We start from the raw sequence: 25674 nt of genomic DNA on the forward strand, positions 1-25674 counted from the left end.
GAACTCTAGGATTAAAAAACAGAGACGTTATTCGTGATGAAAGGTATGTTTTGGAATAGCGAAGGTCTTCGTGACCCAGCTAAGCATCGCTTTATACATGATATTGTCCGTGAGCAACATATGGATTTTGTGGCTATTTTGGAGACGGGGCATTCCAATTTTTCGACTCCCTTTTTGAATCACTTGGCTGGGGGTTTAGACTTTGCTTGGTACTGTTTACCCCCGCACGGCAGATCTGGTGGTCTACTCGTTGGGGTTAACACAACAACCCTCCACGTCAATCGGGTCGACACGGGGGATTTTTGTGTTAAATTCCAGCTACGATCCAAGGTGGATGGTTTTGACTGGGTTTTGGTTCCGGTTTATGGGGCAGCCCAGGTGGTGCATAAGGCGGAATTTTTGGCCGAACTAGTTCGAATTTGTGAGGCGGAAGTCCTGCCGATGTTGGTTGGTGGTGATTTTAATATCATTCACCATCGTGAGGAAAAAAATAATGATAATTTTAATGCTAGGTGGCCTTTTATTTTTAATGCTATTATTGAGAGCTTAGACTTGAGGGAAATTGCTCTGTCGGGGCGCCAATTTACTTGGGCTAGTAGACGTCACACTCCGACTTATGAGAAATTAGATTGCATACTTTCTAGTATTGGTTGGGATCAAAAATTTCCGCTAGTGTCAGTTCATGCTCTGCCTCGTTCAGGGTTTGACCACACCCTTTGATTATTGATTCTGGCGATCAGGCTCACCTCGGTAATAAAGCTAATTTTTTGTTTGAGCTCTCATGGTTAAGTCAGGATGGATTTTATGGAGATGGTCTCCACTGAATGGGCGTCTATTATATCGGGTAACACGCCTATTGAGCGTTGGCAAAATAAGATTAGACACATTCGTCGTTTCCTTCGTGGTTGGGCCAAAAATATTAGTGGGGTTTATAAGAAAGAAAGGGATCGCCTCTTAAAGATTATTGACGCTCTTGATATCAAGGCTGAATCCATAGACCTTTCGACGGCCGAGCGGTCTACCCTGAAGGAGGCTAATGATTTCGTATCTAAGCTCCGACGGGAAGAAGAGTCGAAATGGGGGCAGCGGGCTAAAGCTAAGTATGTCCAGGAGGGACGTAATAATACGAAGTTTTTTCACCTCATCGCGAATGGAAAGCACAGAAAGAAAAAAATCTTCCAACTCGAGCAGGACGAGGGGACAATTACGGGACAAGCGAACCTTCAATCGTTTATCTCCGATTACTACAAGAGATTGTTTGGTGCATCGGTGCCAAATTCTTTTTCTCTTTTGGAAGATCAGATCGAGGATATCCCTCAACTCTCTCCGATGGAGAATGCTATTCTGGTAGCTGTTTTTATGGAGGACGAGGTGCACGATGCAATCGTTCAGATGGAACGTAACAAAGCTCCAGGTCCCGACGGCTTTCCGGCCGAGTTCTACCAAACTTTCTGGAATGTAATTAAATTTGATCTGATGGCGCTTTTCACACAGCTTCAGTCGGGCGAGCTGCCTCTTTATAAACTTAATTTTGGCGTAATTACTCTTCTTCCCAAGAAGGAGGATGCAATTCAGATCCAGCAATATCATCTTATTTGTTTGTTGAATGTGAGCTTCAAATTTTTTACTAAGGTAGCCACTAATCGTATTGCGGGGATCGCCCATCAAGTGATTAGTCCTACGCAGACGGCTTTTATCCCAGGCCGGTACATTTTGGAAGGGGTGGTTGTGCTTCATGAGACCATCCATGAGCTTCATCGGAAGAAGCTGGATGGAGTCTTGTTTAAGATTGACTTTGAGAAGGCTTATGATAAATTTAAATGGTCTTTTCTCCAACAGTCGCTCCGAATGAAAGGTTTCGATCATATTTGGTGCGACTAGATTTCTCGTCTTGTTCAGGGAGGAAGTGTGGAGGTTAAGGTGAATGACGAGATTGGTCATTTTTTCCAAACCCGGAAAGGCTTACGTTAGGGTGATCCATTGTCGCGTTGCTTTTTAATATTGTTGCCGATATGCTGGCTATCCTTATTTCTCGGGCAAACGAGGATGGTCAGGTTGGAGGCCTTATTCCTCATTTGGTTGAGGGAGGGGTTTCCATCCTCCAATATGCTGACGACACGATTCTTTTCTTGGAGCACGACTTAGCGAAAGCTATTAACATGAAGCTTATACTCAGCATTTTTAAGCAGCTCGCTGGTCTTAAAATTAACTTCCATAAAAGTAAGATCTTTTGTTTTAGGAAGGCTAAGGATGAGGAATCTAGCTATAAGAGCATTTTCGGGTGTGAGTCGGGGTCGTTACCAATTCGTTATCCAGGGATCCCCGTTCATTACCGTACACTGCTTAATAAGGAATGGAAGTCGGTGGAGGATCATTTTGAGAAAAAGCTGGGGTGTTGGAAGGGTAAGCTTCTTTCCTACGGCGATCGACTTACCCTCATTAATTTTTTTCTTACTAGCATGCCCATGTTTATGTTATCTTTTCTTGAAATAACCGTCGGGGTTCGCAAGAGATTGGATTTCTACAGATCTCATTTCTTCTGGCAGTCTGACGAGCATCGGCGGAAGTATAGGCTGACCAAATGGAATATCACCTGTCGTCCTAAGGACCAAGGTGGTTTGGGCATTGAGTTGTTGGAAATTAAAAATAGATGCTTGCTAAGCAAATGGCTTTTCAAGCTCCTTAATGAGGAAGGGATGTGGCAAGAACTGCTACAGAACATGTACCTTCGTGGTGACACCCTTTCCCATACGTCTATTAGACCTACTGATTCTCCATTTTGAAAAGGGCTCATGAAAGTTAAAGATGACTTTTTTAGCCATGGTATGTTCATCCTGGGGGATGGTACCGGAATTCGTTTCTGGGAGGACACCTGGCTGGGAAATTCACCTCTTTCTCATCAATATCCTTCGCTCTTTCGGATTGTGCAGCACAAAAATGTTTTTGTTGCTACGGTCTTTGTGTCGGTTCCTTTGAATATAAGTTTTAGACGGAACCTCGATGGACACAAATGGGCGTGTTGGCTGCATTTGGTTCGGCGTTTGATGTTGGTGCAATTTTCTGGTGAGCCGGATAAGTTTGTTTGGAGTCTTTCTTCCTCGGGCATTTTTACTGTAAAGTCTATGTACGCAGACTTTATGGAAGGACAAACGGCTTTTCATCAGAAATACCTGTGGAAGTTAAAAATTCCTTCAAAAGTATTTATGTGGTCTCTCGACCGCAAAGTTCTTTTAACTAAAGAGAATCTTGCGAAACGGAACTGGGAGGGGAGTTTAAAGTGTTGTTTTTGTGACTCCGATGAAACTGTACATCGCCTCTTTATTTCGTGTCCTTTAGCTCGCATTGTGTGGCGCATCATTTATATTACTTTTAATCTGCCTCCACCGACTTCGATTACTAATTCATTTGGCAACTGGTTTAATGGGTTAGACAACAAAATTAAGGCTCATATGCGAATGGGAGTTTGGGCTTTCTGTTGGGCTATTTGGAACTGCAGAAATGATGTTGTTTTTAATAGAACCAGAGTTTCACATTTTTTGCAGGTTGTTTTCAGATCTACCCATTGGATCTGACTGTGGGCTTTCCTGCTTCCTGCGCGTCTGCGGGAACCTTTGGATACTGGATGCAACAGACTGGAGATGGTCGCTCGGGATATCTTCAGCCAGGCTGGCTGGCGGTGTACTAGACGCCTAGATGCATAATTTCGTCTTGTTAGAGCTATTTCGTTGGCTTATCTTTGTACCGACTATCGCTGATCAGTGAATTGTATGATTTTTGATCACATTGCAATAAAAATGGTTTTGTGCATCAATTGATGCAGAGGCCGGGGATCGCTTCCTCTTTTCGAAAAAGAAATACAGAACTCAGAAATAGTGTAACCAAACAGTTGTATTCAGAACTTAGAAATGCATGCACCTTGCATTATCGCAAGAACTATATTGGGATTTCGCAGATTTCTTTTGCATGGATTTCGCACAAGATTTACCTTGCAGCTCGTTTGGCAACAATCATCATTTAGGCCTGAAGTTGTGGAATTCATGTTGGATTCCAGGAACCGATTGTTTGGCTGGCACGAAATTGGGTACAGAAATTCAATTTGAAATCTTATGTACCCAACTCAAATTCCATTCCAAAAGCCATCATTTCTCTAGAATTGTCTCTCATTCTACAAATCCATGTAACTTACAAACATGATTTTTGAATTCGGAATTCAAATACAACCAAATAAAATCTTACTCCCTCCGTCCAACAAAGGATGTCTCAAGTTTGACCAAATTTGAATGGGAGCATCAAAAAATTGATTCAATTTTCGCTTGGTACCAAACGAGCTGTTAATACAGGCAAAAAGACTCCCAAGGCTCAAAGAAGCCGTGAGACCTTGGCTCAATTCCCAGGCAGAAGACGATGTGATCAGGAAAACAAGTTGCTTCCAAGAATACCGTAGATGGCTGGTATAGTATCTTACAGAACGACCACTGAATATAGCAAATAAAAGAGCGGAGATGTTTGCTGCCCGGTGTTAACCGGATCGCCGATAGCCATTAGGAACAATGGCTGAGATGGTAGGGCACACAAAAATGGCATGTCTAAATCAATCAGCTGAGGATAAAAGGCAACGATCAAGATTTAGAGCAGCAAAGAGTAGAAATGGCACGAAGAGAATCAGAACATAAAAACATTTTAAGAGTCTAGACCGTGATATAAAGGGGTTCGATACATAACTGTAGGATAGATTCTTCAGGCCGCATATGAACAAGCAACCATAAAGATTAAGCAAAAGGAAGATACTAAGCTGCTTTACTGTTGGAACTTCAGATGAGCTAATAATCTAATCTACTTCATTTATGCATCTTCACGAGTCTAAGTTGAGCGTGGCGTTTGCCTTGGCCTCGATCTCGCTCTTGCTCCTGACGACGCACCTCTTCTTTGTCTCGTCGTCCAGGTACCCAAGGTCTTCAGCAACCGCAACGTGCGCGTACAGCAGCTCTTCGAGTTTGTCAGCAGGGGCAGCACTCTTACCTTTCTCGCCTCGGATCTGCTGGAGATCTTCCTTGCCATGGTTCTCAGCGGCGAAATGCTCGTCGATTCTCATCGCTTCCTGAAATCCAGATATCGTTGGCAGGAACTTCACCACGAACACACTCTGGTTGGCTGGTTTTCCATGGGTTACCTTTGCCTTGCCACAAGCAACCCCAATATCTGGCAACAATGTAAACAACTTTTAAAAATTCCAAACAGATGAAACACCACAAATAAAACATAGCAGGTATTTTTTATAGAACTAATTTTTTTATTTTGTATCAGGATCTGAAGAAACAGTAGACCACTAATTTTGATACAAAATAAAAGGTGCTGTCAAACTGTATCAACAATGCTAAATACAGAAGGAAGAAAGGAAGATGCTCACGCTTTATCAGTTGCTATTAGCATTCTATTTCAAGAAAGCTAGCTAACATCCTATGTCACACATATATGGAACAAAAAAAAAATAACAAGTGGCAGACTTGATAACATACAAATTCATCAGACTGACCTGCAAGGACACCTTCAATTTCTTCTATTGACACAACCTTTGCTTCAGCAGCCTTTGTCTTGTTTGTGATGGAGCTGTTATGTACTACAACAACCGGAGGCCATAGCATCAGATCTCTCTTCATGGCATTTACTTCCTCAGCTGGAACGTATTTATAGGCTTTAGTACCATCTGGAGCAACATGCACATCCCACCCCATCAGAACGCATAGTGCCTTGTGCAAACCTAAATGTTTCGTCTTTAAACCCAGTTTGCATGTGTCGTAAGCATGTGACATTAAGGCATCAATGTCTGGAAACTTCCTTGCAACACTGTTGTAAGAAAGTGAACACAAAGCAATAAACAGAGCATTTAGATACTCTATGCGAATGCTGAATGACATCAGAGTTGTACAAATATACAAAAAAAAGGTTATTCTACTCCTTAACACATTATGGCTAGCAAAATGTGAATTTTTTCCCAAGTACCTAACCAAGGAAAACCTGTGAGAGATAAAAACCAAGTGGAGAAGAAAGATCTAGCAATGTAAATAGTTGGACTATAGGGTTTGAAAATTATGCATCCCCTCAAAAAACTACTTAGGAGCACTAGAAGAAGAACCGCACAATTGCTTCATGCAATCACATCTGAATGAGTCTAGAGCTAAATTTGACCAAAGTAAACATGGCAAAAAAAAATCCAAGAAAACAAAGACGAGAGACATCTGGTTTGAACATGGAAATTAGACAACTCATCAAATTGCATAAGCAGTAGACCAAGTAAGAAAATAAGTCAAAATCTAATCTAGTCTAATACAATACAAAGATGCTCATATACAATAACGACATATGATAGATATAGAAATTCAAATTAGTGACAAACAAGAAGATGGTAAATGAAATGAACAATGGTAGTTATGATAATGCTCAAAGCACAGATATGAAAACAAATCATAATCTAGACCTGATTATAATCTACTATCAGTACTGCAGTACTCAATTGATAGATAATCACACTATCATAGGAATACTATAATCTATATGGTCTCCATAAAACAAACATGAAATTGAAGAAATGCAAATGCAAACGTATAATTCAAGCTCAACTTTCTCACGAGGATTGGAAAGAGGAGATGGAAACATACTGATATAACATATACAATATTCCTTGCATACGTTATTTTGAAACTTACATCCGTTGGGTGAACCTACAGCCTCTACAGCATCCAAATACAGTATGCCATACAGGCATACATATCCGTTTGTTCAACCTACCACCTCTAGCAGCTTACAAATATAGCATGCTATACGAATACGACCACAGTGGGGGCCATGCTACAGGTCCGCGTCCCTCAAAAACTAATGCGTGGCAGCCAGCCTGACGAACTCCCACAAGGTAAATGCTAGTTACCTTGTGTTCGCAAAATTCGATTTACCAATAGCAATAGGCTAGATGAAGTCTCACAAAGTAATCATGTTGAAGGGCCTTTTACAGGAGCAAACAAAGGTTTTTACTTGATTGAAGAAAAACATAGCAAAGCAGTATAGCTTGCAATGTTTATGATCCTGGTTGTCCAAAGAAGATAAGAACAGCAATTTGGCAATTGGTGCATCTGTCCTCAATTGATGCAGATATGGGTGATTTCCAGGCATAAGCAAGCAGGAGCTCCAATCACCAACTGGCTCAAATGCAGCACTAACTTATGAGCTAAACGCCTCGTGAACAGCATCATATTGTTACTCTTACTTTCTTCAAGCCATGTTGACACAATACATCTGCAATGTATTACTCCAAAGAAGCAACATCATCATCTGCTACCAATGTTGGAATTGATCAAAGCCTTTTGCACCAATGTTTCACTGCCTGAGTCTCTACACTTTACAGTGCCTCTGGACTGAAAAGAACTGACAATGTTGGCATAGTCTAATACCCTCAACCCCATAGACACACTTCATCTTAAATGTAGTACATGCAGGAAATAACTAGTTTACGCGCCAAGGGGTGTGGGGTGGGGCAGACCTTCTGGCAAATACCTCAACAAAGTTACTAATAGAGTTCAGCTATGCTAACCTGAACTACAGGGCCAATCGTGTATCTAGGGCAAGTTATGCTTAAACAAGACCAGGCAAAATAATTTTGAAGGATCCTTCCATTCCAGTCCCAAAATCAGCAAGCAAGTGGCTGCTGAAATGACCAGGAAGTGCATTCTAACACATTGATAGGAGGAACTATTTAGCTGGTAGTGTTAGCACAGACGTTGAAGGAACACAAACCTGCCACATACGCAGCAAGATAAAGACCCTTTTGCTGCCTCCCGGTACCTCTTCTGCATGGCTGGACTCTCATTTAATATCTTTGAGAACTTGAGGAACGCTTCGTGAACTTGCTTACTGAATTCTTCAGAGCCTTCTGGTGGATCTTTCTGCACAGAAAGATCCTCTTCGTCTGAAGCATCCTCATGGTTTGATTCGGTGCCTTTCTGATTATCTTCTGACAACTTTAAAGATTTGTTTGGCCTAACAACTTCATTTCTTTCTGATGTATATCCACCATTGAATTGAGGAAGACCAGCTCTCAATCTCTTTTTTGCACCTTTTGTCCATCCTCCTCTTCCTCTTCCAAGCATGGCAGATCCCCCAAGTTGTGGCTGGACCATAGGTCTGGACAGCCTCTGAGAGATAGGCTTGTATTTTAAACGCCCATGAGCCAACATGTTAGGATTTCCTTGAATGTTATTTGGCAAAGCAATCCTTGAGAAAACATCACGACTAGTTGACACATCATATCTTGCATTGTATCCATCTTCATCATCATCATAACTTCTTGACATTCTCTTAGGAGATAGGTCATATGCATTAATTGCATCATCGTAACGCCCTCGTCCAATTTCATCGCTGTAACGCCCTCGCCCAATTACACCGCTGTAACTCTCTTGTCCTGGAGGGCCACCAGTTTGGCATATATCCATATCATGACCACCATATGCAGCTCCACGTAATCCTCTTCTATAAGCCATGGGAGACACTTCCTGATCACTAAACTCAAAGCCATCCTCAAATGAAGCAAACTCACGTTCGGGAATTGGGCGCCTCGCGATTTCACGAGGGTCAGTTGGAGAGCGTGAGTAGCGTATATGAGCATCTCTTGACGTGCTATAACGCATAGGTGTATCTCCATGGTAAGAATGATGCCTTTTGTATTCCATGGCATGCTCATCCTCTCCCATCCTGCGAGATAGCCTAACTTGCCGGTTACTCCTTCCATCCTCTAGATCTGTCAAAGTCGATGTGATCAATGTGTGTCTGATGCTAGCCCTTGAATCTCGTGAGTCATTTCCATATAAGTTCCCTGCTGCAAGATATGTGTCATTTGCCGGACCCCTTCTGCCATATCCCTCTTCAGCATAATCCATGGATGCAGCTCTTGGTTTATGCTTAGAGTGTGTCTGCCTGGATATATCCAGTGGTATCTTATCATGTCCACTGCCACGCTCTAGTGAACTCTCTGAGAACAAGTGAGCATGACCACTCCCATGTCCTGCAGATCCTGGTTCGTAGCCATTGCTTGGCTCATAACTTTCATCGTGCACCCGGTATGGACGGTCCTTGGTGAGTACGGATGAAGACGAGCCAGCATATCCATTCAATTGCATAGCTGGTGCAATGTCAGAATCAAGCTCACCCCTACTAGGGTAAATCCTGTCCATTTCTCCATTCCTGTCAACAAGCGAATCTCTACCAGGGCCAAGCCTCTCAATTTCTCTACCCCCAACATACGGGCTAGGCAGACGGTCGCCATACTGAAACCCACTGTCATCATGCGGCAACCGGGCAGTTCCAGCGCCAAAGCTCTCACCAACGTTCCTTGTTGACCCTCCTGTCAGGAATCCAGTCGCTGTAGGTGGCACCGATGGGTACAGTGGCCTAGGGGAAGGTAACATTGCCGGAAGTGGTGGCAGAGGAGGCGACCTGCAGTCCCGGAACGGCGGAGGTGGTGGCAGAGGAGGCGACCTGCGGTCCCGGTACGGCGAGCCAGTCCTTCCCAATCCTGTCGAACCATTGTCTCCATAGAGCTCACTCACCTCGTTAATGCTCCGGCCGCCAGGGCCTCCAAAGAAGTCATCCTTCGCGGCACGCCCCAGGTCGGATGGATGTTCTGGGAGCATGTAGGCTGGTGGGGCATCGTACTCGTCGGCCGTCCTGCGATCGCCGCGACCATCATAGCTCCTATTGGGGCCGCGGTCGCCACGACCATCATAGCTTCTTCTCGGGCTGCCGTTACCACGACCAGATTGGTTGTAGCTTCCTCTGGGGCTGCGGTCGGCGCGACCAGGGTGGTCGTAGCGCTCGCGCTCCTGGTGATAGGGAACCCTGACGTAGTCCCCTTGTCCGCGGCGGGGCGGATCTCGTCCGCCGTCGTCATCCCTCAGGCGCCTGGCCCCGTGGTCCAGGGAGCGGCTGCGGCGGGGACGGCGGTTCGGCGAGGGGCTGCGAGGGCGGCGGTCCGGGGAGGGGCTCCGAAGGCGGTACCCCGGAGAGGGGCTGCGGCGTGGGTCGGGCCGGGGGCGGTCGCGCATGCCTCTGTCGTCAGGGCGGCGGTTGTCGCGCGCGCCCCTGTCGACAGGGCGGCGATCGCGCATGTCCCTGTCGTCGCGGGATCCTCCCGGCCGCTCGTCGTCCCTTCGCCCGTGCCTTCCCCTCCCTCCGCCTGCTCCTCGTCCGCCTCGGCGCCCCATGATGACCCGGTGCGGGCCGTAGGGCCACCGGAAAGGCGCGTGCTTGATGCGCGGATTTCGACCGTGTTCAGATCTACTACGCTCGGATGGCAGATGGTGGAGGCGACGGAGTAGATGAAGGCGGCGGCGGCGTTTGCGATTGGAGCGATTTGTGCGGCGGCGACGAGACGAAACGGCGGCGTGGGGAGGAGGAATAGGAGTGGTTGCGGTTGAGACGGCGATTTATGGCCCCTCTGGGATGGGCTGGGCCTGTGCAGTTTGGGCCTTCGGCATCCGATTCCAATTCCTCTCAGGATCCAGGAATTATACACTCTCAAAAAGAATTTTAAAACCTATCGCTCAAAAAAAAGAATTTTAAAACCTAGACAACTTTTGACAACCAAAACCTAACATCCCCTAGTTAAAAAATGGTTTTGTTGTTGATGAGTCAACTGATTTTCAGTTAGAGATTAGTTGACGTGGACGTTAGAGCTTATCACGTGAGAGATGAGAGAGTGAGCATGACCCTTACAATCCGTTTGGTAACCATCATTTCAACCTATAATTATAGAATTAATTTTGAAATTTCAGAAACAAATTTGTTTGATTGGCACGAAATTGGCCACATGAATTCAATTTCAAATTTTATGGAATCACGTTGTAACAGGAATTGGTCAAAAGAAGAAGAAGAACATGTTTTTATAAAAGTATGCTTCTTCTCCATCTAGCGCCTCCACGAATTTCACGGCAGAGTCGGCAGCAGAGCTACGGGAAGAACCGATGCGGCATGCCGTCTCGAGGATGCAGCAGCGCTACAGGAAGCTGGCCATGGTGCCGGCTGGGCTCGAGGAATCTCTCAAGAGGCTTCTCCTGGAATACCTTGCGGTCAATGCTCCAGGGGAAACTGATGCTCTCCTCCAGGTTTGTACCATCTCTGAAACTTTGTCACACAAGTGCCCGCCTAGCAAATCTTTGAAGCCGGTGCCAAAGTTGAGGAGCCACATGTTGGAGATCATCCCAGCGAAGTGTGAGATATTTGACTATCATCAGTGTCATTGTCAAAAGGGTTGAAGCTGCATTACTTAGATACGCACTACAAGGAGCAAGTTCAACTCTCTGACCTGTTCTTTGCTCTTTTGTACTCCTACTTTCATTGGCTCTGGTAGATGCCTTTTTCAGAATTTATCCTTCTTTATCTGATTATAGGGACAGGAATACGAGCTTCATGTTATCTGTGATGTGTATGCTGATATACCCGATGATGGCAATTGCAATTACATGATGGAGCCCACCAGATTTTCTCACATCACAGCTGGACGGCAAGACGTAAAGGCTCACAGGATGCTGATGAAGTTCCCACACTCTTCTTCATTCAGTAGCAATGACATTGACGTCATGCAGGACATGAGATTTTTGTGCCGTCCTATATTAGAGCCATCAAAAGACGCTGGTAATGGTATGCTATTACTCCCTCCGTTCCATAATTTTTGTCCCAAATTTACCCAAAAATGAATGTATCTATTCCTAAAGAGTGTCTAGATAGATGTAATATTTCGACGAGAATTATGAAACGGAGGAAGTACTTGCTGAGGTCTTCAGCTTTCCCTCGTAGTTCTCTGAAGGATGCTTGCAGTGCTGCAAACTATATAACAAATCAGAATAATTATGCATGCAACTAGAAATTGAGTTTTCTTTGCATCTAATGAATGGACCGAGGGATGGTTGAATTGAATGCTGGCATATTCTAATGTAAGATTTTGTTCATTTTCTATTTATTTTTTAGCTGTGTTGGCCACATGGCCTTGAAGTGGTGTCTATGTTAAGTCAAGATGATTATATCTTTTGTTTTGCTTTTGTAAAAAGGCCGCTGCTTTGAATACGAAGGGACCAGGATCATCCATCCACCTTCAGAAGTATACCTTGGGCGTTGCACGGAATTTGAGGATATGGCCAGTAAGAAACATCCAATGTGCAACGGGGAGCTTGTAATGCAATAACCAGACGTTTTTTCAGGAAAGTTATGATTCCATCTACTACTTCGTCCGTTTCATAATTCTTGTCTCAAATTTATCAAAAAATAAATGTATCTATTCATAAAAAAATGTCTAGATACATGTAATATTTCGATAAGAATTATGGAACGGAGGGAGTATTTTGATCCAGCTTGGGTGAATGACGATGATATTGGGATGGTGCAAGAAGAGTGGATTGAGCAACCGGAATACCAAGAAGAGTGGATTGAGCAACCGGAATACCGGATCCTCTATCTTGGCTAGCGAACATTAAACGCGAGGGCATCGTAACGTTTATTGAGTGATTACTTCTGATCTGGTTGTCACTTGTGCCTTTTATTATGTACAACGAGCCTGAATATGTTGGCAAAGAACACCATTTGCCTCTCACGGTTCTTTCTACTCGTTCTCATGGTTCTTTCTACTCGTTACCAGTTTGCAGGAGACAAGTAGTATTATGCACGTTAAGAAGATATTTGGAGATAATGTTATTTATCTGGTTTTGTTACTTGGTATGTTCCGGATGTTTAGGTTCTATTGTCCCATCGTCCTTGGTTTTTACTGTTAACGATGGTCTTACTATCACTGATTAGTTGTGAATAATGCCTTTGGCCCGACTCTTTTAACTGTAAGAAAGCCTCCGGTTAGCTTTTCAGAATTCAGAAAAAGTCGTTTGTACCTATTTCGGAACTGGTAAGGATAAAATCGGATTAAATCGCGTCCTGAATTACCATCATTATACAACATTCTGGCATTTGAATGCATAAACATCTACAGCGACATTCATAGAGAAGAGCATGAAGAGGCATGCAGCAGAAGTCCCCTCGAGAGTGACTTTTTGCAGCTCGAGCTCAATGGACCCCATCCTTTGAAAAATAATAAAGCGCATTTGACGATCCCGTGCAAGAAATAAATGGGGAGGCGATAGAGAAATTTACACTTGGTGAGACTGTAAGAGGCAACACGAATCATAACGGCGTCTTCAAGAGACTAACAAAGGTTACAGAGCATAAAAATTATACAAGCAGCCAAGAGCGGCCTCCATCAGTCATCCCCTCGCATATTAGCTCATTGGATAATATGAAACACAGACAACGAACTTGTATTAGCTTTCTTGGAGTATATGTATCTGTACAGGGTTATGTTCCATTATTATTTTTGTGTCACGCGACAGGCAACACTAGCATTGCTGTAACCAAGGAACATCTGCAAATAAATGAGCACACGCCTCCATCACCAGCACTCAGCAGCCTCTTTTGACAATCCCGTTCCATAAATCATGGTATTGGTACGACACTTGACGAACAATGCAGAGCAGAAAAGTCCACAAGCGAGACATGCGGTCATGTCAAGAGAACAGGTGAAGGTTGCTTGAAACTGGAACCGCCTGCTTTAGTCGAGGATGTGATCACCCTATCCTTTGAAACAGTATTGTCTATACCTAACTCGGAAGAATTCGACTGTTGGTTGTTTTCACTGCGGATGGGTCTGGACCATATCTTGATGAGTCCCTCACGGCAAATGGTGAGGATTGATTCATTGGTGAACACCAGACTGGACAAGGGATCCGCATGTACTCGGTGGGCGATAAGGGGCGAAAGCTTTGGTACGTCTCGCATTCTTGGAGAAGGTTGAAGAATACCTGTTGGCGGGCATGCACTGTCCCAGTGTGCAGAAGGGCTCCCACCGCTAAATGTTGGCGAGCCACCTGAAGGATGACGTAGTGGGACAACAATCTCATCCATTGCCAAGTCCCACAGGAGCAATTGGGTGTCCTAAGAGTTTGGGGCAGTGAAACTTAATGTCAAGAGAAAACCAGGTTGGAAAAAATAAAAAAATAAAAATAATAATGGCTGAATTATGTGATAGTTATAACTAATCATAAGTTCATAACCTCAATAAGGTGATAACAAATCACCAAGTTGTAACAAACAATAACTTGTCTGTGTAAGCAAAAATACAAAAGTTGATCAACATGCACTGAAAATATTGGCATAAGCCATGCGGAGATAGAAAAGTAGCTTGAGCACGGATATGATAGGAAAAATAGCATATCTTCCTACAAAAGCACTGTGAATATGCCATGCAATTAGCTTAACAGTGAATGGCAGGAACATGGCAACAGTTCATTAGTTGAAGGCCAAGGAAGAAAATGAGAAGATATGTATTTCAGCCTTTCAAAACTTTAGTTGTGTTTAGAAAAGTTACTATCAGACAGATATACAGCAATGTTGCTTATTTATGATGACTGCCGCATAATTTCAATATGAAGGATATGCCACAAAAGTTCAAACTATAAATCAAGATATATTAACTTCAGATACCTGACCAACTGAGCCAAAACGATACACGACATTTTCTCCGGTTCCATCAGAATTTGGTGGGGACCAATATGGATCGAAAGCAACTCCACTAACCTGTTAATAAAAATCACCCTTGTCCTCAGATTACACGTTATGAAAATGAAACAAGAAGATCTCAACAAAGTTCAAGGCAAATTAAACTAATACCCAGGAATTATGCCCTTCGCCCCATGCAACTATCTTTCTGTCGTCCATGCTCCATACCTGCACAAGATCATCTTCGCCACCTGTCAATAGATATTTGCCATCCGAGCTGTAAAACAGACCAAAACCACACTTGGTAAGAAACTGAGTGATACCCATTTCTGTGTCATACTCCATCGATCTACCAAATAATACTCATGATTGACAAGCCCATACAAATGTGGGAACAAATAAAAATAAATCACAGAGCTGAAAATATGGTAAAGAGAAGCATTGATGTATAGCTCACTGCGTACTCAATGGACCAATATGCTACTTATTTGATACTAGGGCAATATAAATAGTTGATACAGCTATCATATCTATCACCTTCCACCTCATATATAAATGACACGTGGATACACCCTGTGCGACAAGTAAATGGAACGGGGCTTGTTATCATTATCTCCATGTTCTCCCTTTCTTCCATCACATCTCTCTCCCTCCTCTAGAAGAGGGAGGCAGGAGCTCGGGAAAGGATAAAATAGAGTCATGTGGGTGCTGCCTGGGATGGTGAAGTAGTGAGGAATTTGAAAATTATGCAGCATGTAACATTAGTTTTTTATAGGGGCAGTGAGGCCTCCATTGTTTCAGAATCGGTGTGATGCAAATTCACTGCTTCTTGGTATAAATCTGGTATCTAACGGGAGTCTGGGAACATAGGAGAGTATGGAGAGCAACTCATAGTAGTTATTCAATGACCACTGTTCTCCCAATTTTCTAAGCAAGCAACCTCCATGAGCGGCGCGGCTAGACCTGATGGCGGCACTGCCTTGGCGAGATCATACAACCAGGCCTCGAGGTATTGAATATGGGCAATGAAATAACTAGCAGGACAGCCAAACAGGGGAGAACCATAGAACTGAGGAGAAAAAATGGCAGACATATAAGTGAAGATCTCAAATCTCAGTGTGAATTCAATACCTCCAGGTGCAACACAAGAGAGCCCCGTAATAACTTTTCCCACCAAATATTAGTTGTTCCTTTGAAAAGTCAAACACCCTCAAATAACCTACATATGGTTGATTTTTGTTAGTTCAATTAGAAATATTAAGTCAGTAGACTTTATCAGTATGAAAAATCTCTAGTCAGGATCTAGGAGAAAGCAAGTACCATCTCGTCCAACAGTCGCCAAATATGCCCCATCTGGAGAGAAGGACATTGCATTGATTGAACCATGACAAATATGCCATCTAGCAATTGGGTTACTCTGTAATGTTGTTGAGAGCAATTTAGTGACTAGGCATCCAAATTTGAAAATAATAATAATGAAATTTCATGATACAGTATAAAAACATGAAAGTTCATGGATTTAGTATACATTAACTTACATAAACCTGCAAAGTTTTTATTTCAAATCCGTCCCTGATACCAAGAACAAAAAACAAGTAGCACTGTGTAGTGTGTGCAATATGAATAGTGCAGGCATGAGTGATTCTTCTCTCAGTTTTGATGCTGGTTACGAATTGCAAATTGATATTCTGCAGGTTTAAATAAATTAAAGTCTGCTACACCCATAAATTGTGCTTGTCCTCTTGGAACATTATATCATGCATTTTCTGCATTGTGACATTGTGCATGCGGGCTCCCTGGGACCAACCAATTTTCCATGAGATACATCCAAAGATAATCACGATCCCACACTCTTTAAGGGACAAACAAGTTCAAGAGTTTGATATAAACTCATCTAACCTAATGTTATGTGGCAACATACCAAAAACCATAGGTTAACAGAACTACTTCCCAGATCCCAAGATTCAACTGTATAATGTATAAATGTCCTGATCCTACTGGTATATTAATGGCACCTGGCGGCTGGCGTATGCCACTAATGTTCTTATTGCAAAAGTAAATTCTAGAGATAAAAACAACAAGAGCAGTTATAATGGGGTGACGCCATCCTTCTCTTAGTGATGCCACATATGGTATTGGTAATTGTTCACATGGAAGAGAGAAATGAAAAAGAGGGGCATGTCTCCTCTTAACTCAAGAGAAGATGTTTTTCCCCATTGTACTGAATGTCATCACTTAGTCACACATTCTGTAACTAAATTTAAATCGTTACAATTGTTTTAGAAGCATGCAAACATTGATCGCTAGAGTTAACACCAAGAGAAAACCTAGTACATGTTCTGACAATATATGCAGTTGGAGACTAGTAGTAGAAGTGCATACTGCATAGTGTTGGAGCCACCTAGCACGCACAACCCCTTTTTATTACTCCGCAACTAAACTCTTAAATGTGAGCATAAAGAAATTGTACTACTGAATGACTAAGTTAGCATATCTAATCTGTACAATAAAGTATGTGTGTGTAATCTTAATCTTAGGAGCCATTTTAAATGGTGTGCTCTCTTAACTCTTAAGCAGTTGGGATTTGTCTGATCTTGCACATGACTTTTTGGATAGAGTGGAAATTATATTGGTAGTAATTACCGTTTACTAATTAGCAATTTACATTACTACTTCCATGTGTTACATAACAATCAGAATAAGATGCTCATTGCATTAAGATATGTTCAAAGTTAAGAATGCTAGGGTAACTTCAAAATAATGGGGTTTAAGGAAACAACAATGGAATGCCGGAATTACCTTACTCGACTTTGCATGTGAAACTATCAACTGAGCTGGATCCTTTATTGCTGGAAATGTACACTCAGTATTTCCATCTTTGCACTGAATGTAAAGAATATACATCAGCGCAAATATCAACCCAAAACATTTATAAATGGAAAATTATGCGACCAGTATTCACTCACTTTATCATATACATACAAATTTCCATCAGAATGGCTAACAACAAAGATGCCTTCACGCTCCGGCACCCATGCAACAGAAGTGCATCGGCTGCAAACAATAGATTCCACAAGTCAACTTGAGAGTTACCTTAAGTAACAAGAGGAGACGAGGAACAATATCCAAGCAGCGCCCTGTTTAGAGAAACGCTAGGCTAAAGTGATCAATGCTTTAATCTCTGATTTAAAAGAAACACATATCAGACCATAAAAAATGGACTCTCATTCATCTTCACTTTTACAAACTATAAGGATTCATAGGGATGGTGCCATTCGGACACCAGATGATGAACACAATATTTATAGGAAATGCTGATACGAATCAGAAAGTGCAAATAACTTTAAATGCTGTATGACACATGATGAAATGAATGAATAATGAAAATTGTAACATGCCTGCTAATGCTTGTTCCATCTTTATCACCCTTATTATAATGCTGGGCTGCAACAGGCTTCCTTCCAGATTCTTGTAACTGTTGCCTCAGTGACATTGAATAGACTGCACCATGGATAGACACGCAAAAAAAATACCCTCAAATTATGCATAGTCCATTTTGAAGTGGTGAAGTAATTCAAGCTAACACCTACTGCACTAACCATCGCCTGATCCCATTCCAATGATCAGGTCATGCCCCTCCTTGGCCTCAGGGTCGAACGCATGGCACAATGGGTTCGAGTTGCTAAAATGCATGGACTTTACTGGATCCTAGTGAATGAATCAGCTGATCAGAACCAAGAAACTAAAAGTGCACTTAGCAAGCATCCAATAAAAAAACTGAAGACCTTGTCCTGGGAATTTAGGTCACTGATGAAGAGCGTATCGGCGGCATTGAAGATGATGTATGCACCCTTGCCATCATAGTTTGCTACAGGTTGGGATCCTCCAAGGCTTGCAGATGTACCAAGGCTTCCTCCTATACGGCTGCTTCCAGACACAGCCCGGCTTACACCATTGCCCCCAACAAAGCTAAGTGCTCGGCTACCATTCCCGTTGCCCAGCAGCCTTGCCGCCGCCGACCGCATCCCACTGCTAGAGCTTGGTGTCGATGGTGTGGAGCCTTGGCCAGTAGACCTCTCCTTCAGGTATGCCACCGTCAACTATGACAAACAGTAACCAAACTTACATCACTACAAAACAAAAATCCAGAACTGCACAATAATAGGCTACCCAGTTCGGCCAATTAAGGTACAAGACATTATAGAAAAATAACATAAATGCGATGTAATAGCATCAAAATCAACTACAGAATTGAATACTAAAACAACCAAAATTAACTACAGAAGTTGAAAGTAAGACAACACAAATTAACTACAGAATGAGAACTGAGAAGACAAATAAAATTATTCAACGCCGATACTGTAATAAAGGGTTAGCCGCAACCCACACTAAAACTAAAAGAGGTTCCAACTTACCAACGAAGCGCTCACAGTAAGATCTCTAGCTAACTAACAGCATGAGTAAACTGTGCTAATGAGAAACTAAGACCGGTCGAAATCCTAACAATGGAGCACATAGCACATGTATAAAAATAAAATTGCACCTATACACCACTCGAAATATCCAGAAACCTGCCGAAATCATCGACGAGAACAACCCACTTCCCCGTGCCGAATTCCAACCTAGATCAACCCCCACAGTTCGCGCCAGAGCCGCGACGGTACCTGCGAGACGGTCTTCCCGCCATGATTGTAGTGGAGGACGGCAGCCGGGTGGGCCTTCTCGTACTGAAGCTTGTACCTCCCCTCGGGCGTCTTGAAGTAGGTCTTGAGCCCGGCCACCGCCGCCGCCGCCGCACCGCCTCCCCCAAGCCCCGCCGCCGATGACGACGAGGAATACGACGCCGCCGCCATGCCCCACGCCGCTGCCGACGCCGCCCGCTATCTCCCCCTCGCGATCGCCTCACGCAGTGCTCCTTCCCCCGGGAGACGACGAGCGGTGGCTCGATTTGGGAGAACAGACAAAAGAAAGGGGGAAAAGAGAGAAAAGAAATGGCTCGATTCTTTAAAGAAAAATGAAAAATCTTAACGGTTACTAAACCCCGTAGAGATGGACCCGGCCCGTTAGCAGCTCGCCAGTATTTTTACGGTAAGATAGACGTAAAATAGTTTTTCTTTACAAGAAATAACTGCGTGTTCCATTACTCTACAACGCCCACCTGCAAACCACATAAGATTAAAAAAAGAGCAATTTTATGGTACCCTATACTGCCGTGGTTAAAGAAGAGTACACAGATCTCCACCTTTGATTTGGTAAGGGTAGTATAGACATTTTCATTTAGCCCATTTCTCAATTCTTTTTTCCTAATGGGCTGAAGCCCATTTCTCTCTCTCTTGCCTGTTCCCATCTCGCTTCATCGCCCCGTCCGGAAGGCTCCACGCGCCGCCGGTCGTATTCTTGAAGAAAAGAAAGAGAAAAAAAACACTCTCCCGAACGTCAACCTCGCCGGCGCAGCCGATCTTCGAGCTCGCCCCGGCCGTCATAGAGGGGTTCGTCGACCTCGGCCCAGCGCCTCTGTTCGACCTCTAGGCCCCACCGGTCCCCTCTGGTGGCGTGGGTGCTTGCCGGCATGGCGTCAGAGCCGGGGACCACCTGGGTGGGGGAAGGCCCGGCGGCGGAGTGGGATCAAGGGGGTCGGAGGTGGGAGACGACGGGGTGAACGATAAGTGTTGGCCCGTTTCACTGTTTGGGCCGTGCAGAATGAGATGTGGGTTTAAACTAGGCGTTCCGAAAATACCCCTATACTGCTCTATTCAACCCAACAGTGCAATACACTGCTCGTTTTGATCTGGTAGTATATTATCATCTAGACCACTAGATCTTCTTAAATGGACGGCTGATATTTACTACAAGGTACTGTAAAAAAGCTTAAAAAAAGACAAATATGACCCACCACAAATCTTCCATGCAGCCATGACACTGGCAAAGAAGGAAAAAAAAGCAACCAACATTTTTAGATTTAGAGGAGCATCATAGCAGAAATCACTGCTTTTTGAACCGATAAACTTGAACGTCGCAAGTGACGAGACTGAGTTTTTTTGGCACGTCGACTCAGGGATCCCTATCTCAGCGCAGCCATCTTGATATATCTTAGAAGAAGAAGGGGGAAGAGTAGAATAAGAGCGTCGCCGTCAATCATGAGCCAAAAACTCTTCTTCCAAACACCAAAATCTTCTGTGAATGTCGTTGCTGCCTAATAACACTGAGAGTGACACCGAGGTGGGAAAAGAACATCTATAGAATACTTCTCTCTAATGCTTTCATGCCTCTAAAAAAAGTTTACTTCTTCTGATGCCAAACGCAAATTGTTGATTTTGATGTGTTAAAAGAAAGCTGATTTTGAAAACACAATAAAAATAGCTACTAATTAGTAATTACTAGGTTATACGAAGCCAACATACCAGATCGGTTATGTTTTTATCCCTAGAATTTAGGGCCAACATAAGTTGATAAAGAAGGAAGGGTAACAACCAACCACACACTGACGTACCGGAATAATTTTCTAAGAAAACATATCAAATTAATAAATCCAACACAAGGTTAAAGGTTCCATAAGAAAATTGCTATACATACTAACACCCGTGAGGGTGTGTGTCGCCAGATCGGTTGGTTCGTTTCAAATCTTGACGGTTGGTGTTTCTATCAAAGGAGTTAATTGGATGGTTTGGAGTGGTGACTTCAAGCTCTTTTTCCATTCTGCTTCTGTGGCGGGATCTCGTTTATTTTAACCTCTGAATTGGTGGTGAAGGATTGCAAGCATGGGCTGCATAGAGTGATGCCCCAACCATGTTCGTACCGAGACTACTTGATCTCGTTATTCGCGGCGAGTGGCTATTGCGGTTTTCAAATTCTTGTATGACGATAGAGTTTGCAGGGTGTCCCTGGGTTTATGCTCGGTGCATCATCCGTCTTTTGAAGAACAAAGAGCAAGCGAAAGACAAGACCACATGTATGTTTTTCTATGTTATCTTATTAATCGTTTTGCGGCTTATTCTATCCGTTGCTTGCACTATCTTTTGTTTTTCTTGATAATAATTACTCACTCCTATCTTAAATTATTGTCATTGTCTTAATTGAGAGAGTATAAGATTAAGATATGAGCTGCTAAGATACGATGTTTTGTTTTTTCTCAAAGAAAAAAACGTGCACAAAATACCCACATATACACGGTTGCCAAGTTACAGACAGACACAGATTTCTTCAGAGAAAACAAGTTCCTTCTGTTCGTACGAGGTTCAGAGAAGTACAGAAAAAGAAGTTCAAAGAGACAGTATGTGGTCAACCAATTCATCCACAGCCCGGCAAGTCGACCCTCCGCCGGGTTCCAAGCACGCCGCCGACTGTCTCCTCAGCTCCTCCGCCCTCTCCCTCATCTCATCTCCCTTCTCCCCGGGATCCATGAACGCCCTAATCGCCTGCGCAATCTTGCCCCTCTCAAGCTTCTTCTCGCCCTCCATCAGCAGAACCCCATTCTTCCATGCCTCCCCCACGTACCTCGCGTTCACCGGCTGGTCTCCGAACAGCGGCCTGCAAAGCATCGGCACGCCCTCATGGACGCTCTCCAGCGTCGAGTTCCAGCCGCTGTGCGTCCAGAACCCGCCCACGGCCCCGTGCGCCAGCGCCTCCCGCTGCGGCGCCCACCGGACCACCTTCCCTCTCCCCTCCACGGCGCGCTCGAACCCGTCGGGCAGATCCGGATCTGATTCGCCGCCGCCGGCCACGAGGCCTCGCCGGACCACCCACAGGAACGGCACCCCGCTGCCCGCCAGCCCCCACGCGACCTCCGCGAACTCGTCCTTCTGCACGGGGATCACGCTCCCCAAGCTCGCGTAGAGCACGGACCCGGGCGCCTGGGTGTCTAGCCAGGAGATGCAGCTCCCGTCCTGCTCCTGCAGGCTGCTCGCCGCGGCGTCGATGGCGGAGAGCTCGTGCAGCGGGCCGATGGCGAAGACTTTTGTGCTAGTGCCTGTACTGCCGAGCTCGGCTCGCAGCGCCGCCAGCTCCGGGGTTTCCAGGGCCTCGAACGTGTTGATCACGACCCCCGCGGAGTTCGATGTGGTTCTGAAGTTCCCGTCCAGGATCTTGTTCGCCGATTCTTGGTCGGGGTGTTTGCTCGGGTCGAACAGGTCCGACACCCGCAGCGGCGGCAGCTCCTTCACCGGCCGGTTAAGCTCCTGCTCTGAAATTTTTCGAAAAACGATGATGTGCAGTCTTGATTTCTAATGAACACACAAATTATAATTGTATACAGGCCGCAAATCTTGATTCTGATGAACACAACACACCTTGGGCGGGCAGGTAGCCTTTGTCGTGGAGCATGGCGTAGGACCTGTAGAGGCGGGTGGAGGCGGCGCTGACGGTGTGCAGCACGACGGTCGGCAGGCCCAGCGCCGCCGCCGCCTTCTGCGCCGCGGGGAGGGCCGTGTCCATGATAAGGCACGACACAGGCTGCTGCTCCTCTGTTGCGGAGAGGAGAATCGAAGCGAGCGCGTCGCGGACGCACCCGGAGGTGTCCATGGCGGCGTTCATGGCGAGGATCTTCTCCAGGGGGTCGTCGGACGCGGCCACGGCGGCCGGCATGCCGTCGGGCACGGGCACGAAGTCGAATCCGTCCGGGCGGGCGGCCGGGTCCGGCGCGTTGCGGGCCGTGTGGAGGACGGTGACCGCGAGATGGCCGCGGCGGTGGAGCACGTCGGCCAGCTGCAGCATCGGGCTGATGTGGCCCTGGAACGGCAGCGGGAACAGCACGATGCGCCGGCGACCGCCGCCGCGGGTGAGCCCGTCGTCGTCGACGACGACAGCCATGGTGGACGGGCGATCGAGTTGCTTGATTGATTCTAGTGGCTATCTGGCGGCTGGAGGACTAACGTTGCAAGATATCCGTTGGACGGGCAATACACCAACGTCGTTGCGGGCGACGGACCTTGACTTGTTCGCCTACTTTGTCAGAAGATTGAGTATTTGAGTGGTGGAAATGAAGCCACAGCACGGCAGCGGTACCCACCCACAAGCCTTTGTTCGGCATTTCAAGAAGCACTTTCCTTTGCCATTCAAGAAGCATTTGCCTTTGCATGCCTTCTCCATTCAGGAGCTCCACGGGGCCTTGTTCAGCGCTCAAGAAGCATTTGCATTGTTGCCGGTGAATGCTGCCGAGTCTTATGGATCAACTGAAACCTGAAGAAGAGAACCGAGCGGGAGAGCAATAAAAAGATGGGGATCATGTTGATGGACATGTTGCAGGGGCTTGATGAACACAGCGTCCTCTTTCTGTAGCACCCTACTGCGTTTACTATAAGTAGCTATGAGCCCCGGTGCCACTACGATCGCTGAGGCCGACGAGCCCGAGAAACGATCTGTTTCTTCGCTGTATCCTTGGAACCAGGTCCCGGTTCTGAACATGGGTTCTCCAGTGTGCTTCAAACAGTCCATTCGTTCATGCCATCTCAGGAGCTTCAGAATATCAGAATGTGCCGTTACCCAGCTTGGTTTCAGCAGCATCCTGTACGCTGTAGAATAGATCCCTCGTGTCTCCCAATGGAACAAAGTGATGGGTTCGTGGCATGAAAAATAAAAAAAATTCTACGAGAAGTGCGGAAAAAACCCAAGATAATATCTACTGGGTGTAAGTAACGAGAGAGATTATAAACATCATACCCTCGTAGACCACAAAGCGTTACGATCACAGGATCGTTGTTGGCGTAGTGGTACTTTCGATGAGATCGATCTCAATGCCGAACGTACGGCACCTCCTTGGTATCCACACGTACGGCTTGATGTCGTCTCCTCCTTCTTGATCTAGCAAGACGAGGGGGAGAGGTTGACGAGATCCCGACAGCACGACGGCGTGGTGTAGGATATGGTGAAGAGCTCCGCGGGCAGGACTTCGTTGCGCACGGGAGAGAAGGAGAGGGGCTCAGGGGAGAGAGATCCAGCTGAGGGCTTGGTGTCTTCTCTCCCCCTGCCCCTCCCCTCTGTTTATATAGGGGTGGTGGTCAGGGTTTGCCCCTCCTCCAAGAAGAGGCTAGGGCCGGCTAGGGGAGGGAAAAGAGTCCCGGGAGGACTCCCTCCCCCACGTACGGTTCTCCACCGTACGGTGGAGTTGTTACTCCCCTTTCCCCCTAGGCCCATTAGGGGATAACTAATTAGATTACTCTAATTAATTACTATAAAGGCCCAATTAAATTCTCAGGAATATTCTGGAACATTTCAGTACCTTTTGAGAACTTCCGGAACCTTCTAGAACATTCCGGTCGATACCGGAAAATATCCCAAACTTTTCCGAAACTCTGAAACAGCTTTCCCATATATAATTCTTTATCTCCGGACCATTCCGAAGCTCCTCGTGATGTCCTGGATCCCTCCGAGACTCCGAATCAATATTCGATATCACTATTTATTATCTCATCGAACCCTAGCGACATTGAGCATTAAGTGTGTGACCCTACGGGTTCGAGAACATGTGTACATGACCGAGACACCTCTCCGATCAATAACCAATAGCGGGACCTGGATGTTCATAATGGTTCCCACATATTCCACGAAGATCTCATCGGTTGAACCACGATGTCGAGGATTCAATTAATCCGGTATTCAATTCCCTTTGCCTCGCCCGAGATTTGATCGTCGGTATCACCATACCTAGTTCAATCTCGTTACTGGCAAGTTCTCTTTACTCATACCGCAATATAATATCCCCGTGACTAAACACATTAGTCACATGCTTCAAGCTCATTAGGATGCTATATTACCGAGAGGGCCTAGAGATATCTCTCTCCGTCACATGGAGTGACAAATCCCAGTCTTGATCCATACAACCCAACGAGCACCTTCCGAGATACCTGAAGAACACCTTTATGATCACCCAGTTACGAGATGACGGTTGATGTCCACAAAGTATTCTTCCGGTACTAGGGAGTGGCATGATCTCATGGTCTAAGGAAATGATACCTGACATAATGAAATCATTAGCAATTTAAACTGAAGTGATACGATCAAAAGCTATGCTTAGGTTTGGGTCTGTCCATCACATCATTCTCCTAATGATATGACCTCGTTATTAAATGACAACACATGTCTATGGTTAGGAAACATCAACCA

The 25674-nt window shown here is 45.1% G+C and overlaps 3 protein-coding genes across 4 annotated transcripts; all 3 read right to left on the bottom strand.

Moving 5' to 3' along the window:
- Positions 1 to 4655: 4655 nt before the first annotated feature.
- LOC104584771 lies at positions 4656 to 10453 on the bottom strand. Of its 2 annotated transcripts, XM_010240366.3 has the most exons (4): positions 7786 to 10453; positions 5702 to 5844; positions 5534 to 5617; positions 4656 to 5199 (listed from the first exon to the last, which is right to left on the bottom strand). In XM_010240366.3, exons 1-4 carry the CDS (start codon positions 10245 to 10247, stop codon positions 4853 to 4855), a joined length of 3036 nt encoding a protein of 1011 aa, XP_010238668.1. In that variant the 5' UTR covers positions 10248 to 10453; the 3' UTR covers positions 4656 to 4852. The 2 variants fall into 2 exon arrangements, with proteins under 2 accessions (XP_010238668.1, XP_010238667.1); XM_010240365.3 differs by having other exon boundaries at positions 5534 to 5844.
- A 2749-nt stretch (positions 10454 to 13202) lies between these two features.
- Positions 13203 to 19535, bottom strand: LOC100826915 (WD repeat-containing protein 20). Its single transcript, XM_003578798.4, has 11 exons — positions 19242 to 19535; positions 18363 to 18677; positions 18177 to 18285; positions 17976 to 18078; positions 17544 to 17631; positions 17377 to 17460; positions 15898 to 15994; positions 15709 to 15796; positions 14749 to 14854; positions 14563 to 14655; positions 13203 to 14013 (listed from the first exon to the last, which is right to left on the bottom strand). Exons 1-11 carry the CDS (start codon positions 19428 to 19430, stop codon positions 13582 to 13584), a joined length of 1704 nt encoding a protein of 567 aa, XP_003578846.1. The 5' UTR covers positions 19431 to 19535; the 3' UTR covers positions 13203 to 13581.
- A 2139-nt stretch (positions 19536 to 21674) lies between these two features.
- On the bottom strand, positions 21675 to 23830 carry LOC104584772 (UDP-glycosyltransferase 76B1). The gene is made up of 2 exons (XM_010240367.3): positions 22863 to 23830; positions 21675 to 22756 (listed from the first exon to the last, which is right to left on the bottom strand). The coding sequence occupies exons 1-2, from the start codon at positions 23380 to 23382 to the stop codon at positions 21837 to 21839; spliced, it is 1440 nt and encodes a 479-aa protein (XP_010238669.1). The 5' UTR covers positions 23383 to 23830; the 3' UTR covers positions 21675 to 21836.
- Positions 23831 to 25674: the final 1844 nt, after the last annotated feature.

This window comes from Brachypodium distachyon, chromosome 4 (genome assembly GCF_000005505.3).
Source record: "Brachypodium distachyon strain Bd21 chromosome 4, Brachypodium_distachyon_v3.0, whole genome shotgun sequence".
Classification (NCBI taxonomy): Eukaryota; Viridiplantae; Streptophyta; class Magnoliopsida; order Poales; family Poaceae; genus Brachypodium; species Brachypodium distachyon.